Genomic DNA, 10,000 nt, shown 5'->3' with positions numbered 1-10,000 from the left:
ACCCCAATACTAAATGGAACTCCAAACCATGATTTCTCCTTCACCAAACTTGACTGATTTCTGTGAGAATCTTGGGTCCATGCTGGTTCCAGTAGGTCTTCTGCAGTATTTGTGATTGGGATGCAGTTCAACAGATGGGAAAAATCCACCTTCTGCCACATTTCCAAATGATCAACAAGAAGTCGAGTTATTATTTGCTGCTCTTACAACTGGGATCCACCACAAGACTTTTATCAGGTGGTGCAGGTTAACCCTAATCTCTTAGTGAAAGTAAAATAATTACACTACAGGACACTTTTAAGTGTGGACAGCATAAAAACATATTCACAGGTTATTAATTTTGGGGGAAATACACCTGTGAGGGAGCCTCTAAATGTTAAGTGAATGTTATGTTCAGAATTAAGAAGTTTATAATATCTTAGACATGAGTTCGTCACTCAAACCCATTGAATAATCAAATCCAAAGCACAAAGTATCCCAGAATCCTCAAACCAGCACTCTTGCCGGGTGGCGATAAAGCGTGAGGCTTCCGCGCGGCAGCGGCTCTCACTGATGAGCATCGATCGGCAGCACCACGCACTTCCCCACACAATACCACGGCTTTATCTCTGATTGAACATGTGGGAAAGCAGCGACAGATGAAGAGGCAGAGCGCCGGGTGTCCGCAGGAGTCTGGGACAGCAGATAAGCCGCCGCGTACGCTCTAATAAAGAAGCGCAGGGTGTCTCGCTGGTGATAACGCTGAAATCGGGTGCTAAGGGACGCCACGGGGATTGGGTTGTTGTTAGCATGTGTTGCGTTCAAAGCTCTGCGTAATTGACAGAGGGCTTCTGTTTGAACTCTGCAAACTCATCACTCTCCTGTCATGCCGGCACTTGTAATTATTTTCTGTCAAGACGCACTTTAAGCCGACCCTCTAACCTTAGTGTGTGACTTTTATTTTAACATCTTGAAAAGAAAATGGAAGGTACACACATATTTTAGTTCTGTCCAAATATTTTGGACTGAGGTGTTCTCTTTTTACTCTGAAGTACTTCAGATTGATTTTCCTCCTCACCCTCTTATTGCAATATTAGGCTGGGCTCCTTCCTTTGAAAACTGTAGTTTCGATCAAATCCAGACAGTTCATTATGGAATGACTATGGCAAAAAGGTAATATTGTTGATGTGGAACAAAGAGTGTACACCTAAATTTGAGACATGGCTTACAGAGTTTTGTAATGTATTACACATGGAAAAGATTAGATATGAGATTGCAGGCAAACCAAAGAAACTTTCTAAAATTTGGGAGCCCTTTTTTGAATGTTTACAGACTGACCAATGAAAACTGAGTGGTGTGGAAGATTTTATGAACTATTAAAAATAAGTGATATTCATATATCCAAAAAACATTTCCCAATTATTATTTATTTATTTATTTATTTATTTATTTATTTATTTATTTATTTATTTATTTATTTATTTATTTATTTATTTTTAATTTATAATTTTTTTAATTAATTAATTAATTTTTTTATTAATTAATTTATTTATTTGTTTATTTATATATTTTATTTATATATTTCTTTATTTATGTAATTTAATTTAATTTAATTTAATTTAATTTAATTTAATTTATGTATTTATTTATTTATTATTTAAAAAAATATTTATTTATTTATTTATTTGTTTATTTATATATTTAATTTATTTATTTATTTATTTTTAATTTATTATTTTTAAAATTTATTTATTTATTTATTTATTTATTATTTTTTCAATTTATTTATTTATTTATTTATTTGTTTATTTATATATTTTATTTATATATTTATTTATTTATTTTCATTTATTATTTTTTAAATTTATTTATTTATTTATTTATTATTTTTTTATTTATTTATTAATTTATTTTTAATTTATTATTTTTTAAATTTATTTATTTATTATTTTTTTAATTTATTTATTTATTTATTTGTTTATTTATATATTTTATTTATATATTTATTTATTTATTTATTTATGTAATTTAATTTAATTTAATTTATGTATTTATTTATTTATTTATTATTTTAAAAATGTATTTATTTATTTATTTATATATATATTTTATTTATTTATTTATTTATTTTTTAATTTATAATTTTTTCAATTTATTTATTTATTTATTTATTTATTTATTTATTTATATATTTATTTATTTATGTCATTTAATTTAATTTAATTTATGTATTTATTTATTATTTTAAAGAATTATTTATTTATTTATTTATTTGTTTATTTATATATATTTTTTATTTATTTATTTATTTATTTATTTTATTTATTTTATTTATTTTAAAAAAATATATTTATTTATTTATGTGTTTATATATTTTATTTTATTAATTAATTTAATTAATTTATTTATTATTTTTTAATTTTTTTTTTATTTATTTATTTATTTATTTAATTTATTCGTTTATTTATTTTTTTTATTTATATATTTATGTATTTTATTTATTTATTTATTTTATTTTATTTTATTTTATTATTATTTTTATTTTATTAACCTTTTTCTGTTTTTTTTCCTTCTCTCGTCATTTGTATCAATGGTGTAAATATGCACATATGTATATATGCTGTATATGTTATGTACATAAGCAGATGTTTGACTGGATTATGTTTACGTGCAGGTATAGATTACTCATGGAGGAATATGAATAAGTATCTGTACAGTTGTGGATGTACATGTGCATATTTATTTACATTTCACAAATGTTCATGTATTATTATTTACATGCTGCCATGGGAGGGATCCGGGGTTTGTTCTTTAAAATGTGAAAAACTTATAATAAAATATTGAAAGAAAAAAAAGAAAGAAAAGAGTTATTTTAGAGAAATTATGGTTATAAGTTCAATTTAAAACGCAGCTCTGCTCGTGAAATCTGTTATTTGTTATTTATTAGTGCTTGGCATCCAAAATAAAAGTCTTGTTTTGACATATGTGTGTGTTATACACTCAAAAAGTGTTCAAACTACTTATTTAAATTGAGTCGAATCAACACAATTCTTGAGTTTTCTTTGGGGACGGCTTAATTGTTCTATGTTTAATCCACTTAAATAAGTTAACTTAATTCTGTCATGGTGGCTCAGTGGTTAGCACTGTTGCTTCACAGCAAGAACGTCGCTAGTTTGAGCCTCGGCTGGGTCAGTGTTCATTTCTGTGTGGAGTTTGCATGTTCTTGCGCTATAGGGAAATTGATGAACTAAATTGGCCGTAGTGTATGAGTGTGAATGAGTGTGTATGGGTGTTTCCCAGTACTGGGTTGCAGCTGGAAGGGCATCCGCTGTGTAAAATATATACTGGAATAGTTGGCGGTTCATTCCGCTGCGGCGACCCCTGATAAATAAGGAACTAAGCCGATGGAAATGAATTCCGTCATGTCGTTCCAACACAAATCGATGACAAATCGAAAACACTTTTATTTTGGATGTGATTAATTGCGAATAATCTTTTCCCAGCACTAATCGTTTAATATTATTGCCTATTTCGCAAATATTTTCTCTGTTCATTTTAATAGACTGTGAACAGTTTAGTTTCGCATCAGTCATTATTTCATTATTATATTGTAATGGTCATTATAATCTCTGTGCGTGTTTTGGTACGTTAATTACGACAATAAAAATGACTCGACATCAGTCCACAAATCCACACACACAAAGAAAACATAAATTAGACGGTTTATTTGTAATATTAAGTGTAATAAACTAATTCAGGGTCTTAATGTGGTCTTATTACGATTACATTTGTTAAATAAACTCAGTTTTTCAGTCGATGGCAGAATTTCCCGCCAAATCACAGCACATTGTGTTTCCACCCATGAACAAAATTTATAAGAGACTCTTTAAAGTTACTCACTTTACATTATCGTTTTGCACTATCAAAATATAAAAACAATTAAGTGGGCGATTCGGTGGCTCAGTGGTTAGCACTGTCGCCTCACAGCAATAGGGTCACTGGTTCAAGTCCCGGCTGGGTCAGTTGGTGTTTCTGTGTGGAGTTTGCATGTTCTCCCTTTGTTGGCGTGGCTTTCCTCTGGGTGCTCAGTTTTCCCTCACAGTCCAAACACATGCGAATTGAAGAAATGAATAAGCTAAATTGGCCGTAGTGGATGAGTGTAAATGCAAGAGTGTATGGGTGTTTTCCCAGTGTTGGGTTGTGGCTGGAAGGAATTAATTGTGTGGTACCCAGCATTTTTTACAGTGTAACTTAATTGGCTAACAATGGTTTTAGGAAATGCATTCCAGTTTATATATATATATATAAAGAGTGTATGGGTGTTTTCTTTTCACATTGTTGGGTTGCGGCTGTATATATATATATGTATATATATATATATATATATATATATATATATATATATATATATGGTATTATATCAACCTCTTATATTCACATATTTTCTTTGGCCTATGAGGATTTTAGTTTTGTTTTTTTGTTTCTGCTAATATTAGTTAGGCTAATGTTGCTATTTTTATATTATTTTACGATGCTGTTAGACACTTTGGTCAATCATGTGGCTGTTTTAAATCGGTTACTACACTTAAAAAAAGATTTTTGGTCGCCAATAGCCTAGTGGTTAATAGCAACATGGTGCTCACGGCGACCCGAGTTCAATTCCCCGCTCGAAATCCTACGCAAATCCCCTTACTCTGCCCCCAATGCTTTCCTTTCTGTCCTCTGCTATCCTCTCCTAATAAAAGGTGAAAAACCTCTAAAATATAGATTTTTGCTGCTTGCTCAAATTATTTATTTAAAGTAGAGCTGAATCAACACAATTCTTGAGTTTTTTTGGGGGGAAAAACTTAATTGTTTTATGTTCAATCCATTTAAATTTGTAAAAATGATTAGGTTAGCTTAATGGATTTGTGCTGAAATGACTTGAAGGAGTTGTGGGGAACCCAAAATTTTTCACAGTGTTCCCAGTGTTCCAGTGTTCTCAGTGTTCCAGTGTTCCCAGTGTTTTTCACAGTGTTCCCAGTGTTCCGGTGTTCCCAGTGTTCCCAGTGTTTTTCACAGTGTTCCCAGTGTTCCCAGTGTTCCGGTGTTCCCAGTGTTCCAGTGTTCCCAGTGTTTTTCACAGTGTTCCCAGTGTTCCCTGTGTTCCAGTGTTCCCAGTGTTTTTCACAGTGTTCCCAGAGTTCCAGTGTTCCCAGTGTTCCAGTGTTCCCAGTGTTTTTCACAGTGTTCCCAGTGTTCCAGTGTTCCCAGTGTTTTTCACAGTGTTCCCAGTGTTCCCTGTGTTCCAGTGTTCCCAGTGTTTTTCACAGTGTTCCCAGAGTTCCAGTGTTCCCAGTGTTCCAGTGTTCTCAGTGTTTTTCACAGTGTTCCCAGTGTTCCAGTGTTCCCAGTGTTTTTCACAGTGTTCCCAGTGTTCCAGTGTTCCCCGTGTTTCTCACAGTGTTCCCAGTGTTCCAGTGTTCCCAGCATATTTCCCAGTGTTCCCAGTGTTTTTCCCAGTGTTCCCAGTCTTCCAGTGTTCCCAGTGTTTTTCACAGTGTTCCCAGTGTTCCAGTGTTCCCAGTGTTTTTCACAGTGTTCCCAGAGTTCCAGTGTTCCAGTGTTCCCCGTGTTTCTCACAGTGTTTCCAGTGTTCCAGTGTTTCCAGCATATTTAACAGTGTTCCCAGTGATTTTCCCAGTGTTCCCAGCATATTTCACAGTGTTCCCAACGTTCCCAGTGTTTTTCACAGTGTTCCCAGTGTTTTTCACAGTGTTCCCAGTGTTTTTCCCAGTGTTCCCAGCATTTTCCCAGTGTTTTTCAGTGTTCCCAGTGTTTTTCCCAGTGTTCCCAGCATTTTCCCAGTGTTTTTCCCAGTGTTCCCAGCATTTTTCACAGTGTTCCCAGTGTTTTTCCCAGTGTTCCCAGCATTTTTCACAGTGTTCCCAGCGTTTTTCACAGTGTTCCCAGTGTTTTTCCCAGTGTTCCCAGTGTTTTTCACAGTGTTCCCAGTGTTCCCAGTGTTTTTCACAGTGTTCCCAGTGTTCCCAGTGTTTTTCCCAGTGTTCCCAGCATTTTCCCAGTGTTTTTCCCAGTGTTCCCAGCATTTTTCACAGTGTTCCCAGTGTTTTTTACAGTATTCCCAGTGTTCCCAGTGTTTTTCCCAGTGTTCCCAGCGTTTTTCCCAGTGTTTTTTCCCAGTGTTCCCAGTGTTTTTCCCAGTGTTCCCAGCATTTTTCCCAGTGTTTTTTCCCAGTGTTCCCAGTGTTTTTCCCAGTGTTCCCAGCATTTTTCACAGTGTTCCCAGTGTTTTTCACAGTGTTCCCAGTGTTCCCAGTGTTCCAGAGTTCCCAGTGTTTTCCCAGTGTTCCCAGTGTTTTTCCCAGTGTTCCCAGCGTTTTTCCCAGTGTTCCCAGTGTTTTTCCCAGTGTTCCCAGCATTTTTCACAGTGTTCCCAGCATTTTTCACAGTGTTCCCAGTGTTTTTCACAGTGTTCCCAGTGTTCCCAGTGTTTTTCACAGTGTCCCAGTGTTCCAGTGTTCCAGTGTTTTTTCACAGTGTTCCCATTGTTCCCATTGTTCCCAGTGTTCCCAGTGTTTTTCACAGTGTTCCCAGTGTTCTTCCCAGTGTTCCCAGCATTTTTCACAGTGTTCCCAGTGTATTTCACAGTGTTCCCAGCATTTTTTCACAGTGTTCCCAGTGTTTTTTCACAGTGTTCCCAGTGTATTTCACAGTGTTCCCAGTGTTTTTCACAGTGTTCCCAGTGTATTTCACAGTGTTCCCAGTGTTTTTCACAGTGTTCCCAGTGTATTTCACAGTGTTCCCAGTGTTTTTCCCAGTGTTCCCAGTGTATTTCACAGTGTTCCCAGTGTTTTTCCCAGTGTTCCCAGTGTATTTCACAGTGTTCCCAGTGTTTTTCACAGTGTTCCCAGCATTTTTCACAGTGTTCACAGTGTTCCCAGTGTTTTTTCCCAGTGTTCCCAGTGTTTTTCCCAGTGTTCCCAGCATTTTTCCCAGTGTTTTTTCCCAGTGTTCCCAGTGTTTTTCCCAGTGTTCCCAGCATTTTTCACAGTGTTCCCAGTGTTTTTCACAGTGTTCCCAGTGTTCCCAGTGTTCCAGAGTTCCCAGTGTTTTTCCCAGTGTTCCCAGTGTTTTTCCCAGTGTTCCCAGTGTTTTTCCCAGTGTTCCCAGCGTTTTTCCCAGTGTTCCCAGTGTTTTTCCCAGTGTTCCCAGCATTTTTCACAGTGTTCCCAGCATTTTTCACAGTGTTCCCAGTGTTTTTCACAGTGTTCCCAGTGTTCCCAGTGTTTTTCACAGTGTTCCCAGTGTTCCATTGTTCCCAGTGTTTTTCACAGTGTTCCCATTGTTCCATTGTTCCCAGTGTTCCCAGTGTTTTTCACAGTGTTCCCAGTGTTTTTCCCAGTGTTCCCAGCATTTTTCACAGTGTTCCCAGTGTATTTCACAGTGTTCCCAGCATTTTTCACAGTGTTCCCAGTGTATTTCACAGTGTTCCCAGTGTATTTCACAGTGTTCCCAGTGTTTTTCACAGTGTTCCCAGTGTATTTCACAGTGTTCCCAGTGTTTTTCACAGTGTTCCCAGTGTATTTCACAGTGTTCCCAGTGTTTTTCCCAGTGTTCCCAGTGTATTTCACAGTGTTCCCAGTGTTTTTCCCAGTGTTCCCAGTGTATTTCACAGTGTTCCCAGTGTTTTTCACAGTGTTCCCAGCATTTTTCACAGTGTTCACAGTGTTCCCAGTGTTTTTCACAGTGTTCCCAGCATTTTCACAGTGTTCCCAGTGTTCCCAGTGTTTTTCACAGTGTTCCCAGTGTTCCCAGTGTTTTTCACAGTGTTCCCAGTGTTTTTCACAGTGTATAAATAATTAAACTTAAAATATCTCAAGACATATTAGAAAAAAGATCTTTTAATGCCTTTTACAAATCACCACACATAAACGTCATAATTTTATAAAGGTTTCAGCGTGTTCAGACAGTTCCTGAGTGGTACCTGATGTTCTTTCTTCGCTCTTCACAAACAATAAAGAGGTTAATTAGTGCTGCAAAGTATCTTTCTGTCATAAATGAAGCCACTTGGACTTTTTTGGGTGAAGTGAGCATTACCATGGAAACAAAGAATATCTGCCACTAAGAGTTGAACACAGCTTTAGTCTAATGAAGTGTCTTGCATTAGAAAGCATATCACTTAATTAATGATGGTTTCTAATGCACTGTTTAATGGGGTTAATGGTTAGGCTATGGAATTAATTCAAACAAATGATATATAATACAATGAGACATAATGCAATAACACATTAACGATACTGCAAAGTGTCTGGTGCACTATTACTGTTTAGGCATGATCAGAATAAATAGTATCACCAATGAAACAGGTAGAATAAGCTTAATGCAGTAATAAAATGAAATAAAATGAAAAAGAATTTAAATAAAATAATTAGAATAAATAAAAAATTAATTAATTAAAATTAAATTAAATTAAATTGAAAAATAAGTAAAATAAGTAAAATTAAATTAAATTAAACAAAATAAAAAATAATTAAATTAAAATAAATTAAACAAATTAAAAATAAATTAAATTAATTTAATTAAATTAAACAAAATAAAAAAATAATTAAAATAAAATAATTAAAATAAATACAAAATAAATAAAATATAATTAAAATTAAATAATTAAAATAAAATAAAAAAATAATAAAAATAATAAAAATAAAAAAAATAAAAATATATATAAAATAAAATAAATAATAATTCAAATAAATAAAAAATAAATAAAGTAAAATAAATAAAATCATATAAATTAAATTACAATTGCTACTACTACTACTACTACTACTAATAATAATAATAATAATAATAATAATAAAAACAATAAAATAAAATAAAATAATACTATCAAATTTTATTCTTATTATATATATATATATATATATATATATATATATATATATATATATATATATATATATATATATATATATATATATATAAATAAATAAATTGATATAAAGGATTAGCTTCATAGTGTACTAAACTCATACTGAAGTCTACAGCATTAACAACTACTATTTTAAATGTCTTACCTTTTGCCTTAATATTATAATGACCAACATATTAACATACACCGTAAAATTATGCTCTCTGTTTACATATGGGATCATACATTTGCTGCTGATGTGTGGGATTACAACGAAAAAGCTGTGAAATCACGACACACTCCAATCACACACCAATTCTCTGTTTTTCTCTCTGTCCTCTTACAGAACGATCAAGGTTGAAGTGTATGACTGGGATCGTGACGGCAGGTAATGAACTGTGACACGTAGCTCAAAACACACTCTCGACACTCACTGTATACATCATTAATGTGTAATGTAGTGTACTCAGTCAAACAAGTGCTCTTATGATTAAACTAATCGGTGCACATGACTGAAGTGTACTGGACATGTAATATAGCATTAACTGAATATATTGGCGTTTGCAAGCTGGAAAAATGTCAAATAACTGATAAAAATATCAAATAATGTACTTTTTTCATTCGAATAGTCCAAATATGTGCAAAATAATGTCAAATACAGATGTTTATGCCCAAACCACAGACTCATAAGGCAACAGAATGATTGCCTATGCTTCTTTTTTCGCAAATATTTAATGCGATGTTCCATTTCTGAATCTTTGGTTTTGTTATCACTAAATCCACACATGCTGAAAATCAGATCCAATAGACTGATTTCACGCAGCTGCCATTTTTAAAAGCGAAATCGAGGCTGCGGTGGGAAGAAACCCGGAAGTATCGTTGGGAGTTACATTGGAACGTTGTGTAGCTTGCTGTATATCTTATCAGCGAAGAAAAAGTGACACAAATTTATCATTTCACCGCCTTCCGAGTGACCCGAAGGTCCGTTCTGAATGAACGGTGAAAATAAAAAGAGATATCAGAGCTCATTTTCAGCTAAGTTAAGGGAAACGGCACTAGTTAGCTAGCGTTTTCTTTCCCAAACACACGTTTTAGACGCCATTTATCAAA

The 10,000-nt window shown here is 33.7% G+C and overlaps 1 protein-coding gene across 1 annotated transcript in view; it reads left to right on the top strand.

Moving 5' to 3' along the window:
- The window catches only part of LOC130221972 (copine-8), a 133,471-nt gene that overhangs the window by 59,791 nt on the left and 63,680 nt on the right, over positions 1-10,000 (top strand). The window contains exon 7 of the mRNA XM_056454568.1: positions 9,237-9,278. Coding sequence (XP_056310543.1) covers positions 9,237-9,278 — 42 coding nt within the window. The remainder of the gene's footprint in view (positions 1-9,236; positions 9,279-10,000) is intronic.

The sequence above is a fragment of the Danio aesculapii genome, chromosome 4 (genome assembly GCF_903798145.1).
Source record: "Danio aesculapii chromosome 4, fDanAes4.1, whole genome shotgun sequence".
In the NCBI taxonomy this organism is placed as follows: domain Eukaryota; kingdom Metazoa; phylum Chordata; class Actinopteri; order Cypriniformes; family Danionidae; genus Danio; species Danio aesculapii.
Note: the sequence above shows the minus strand (reverse complement) of the source record. Positions and strands in the feature narration are given on the sequence as shown.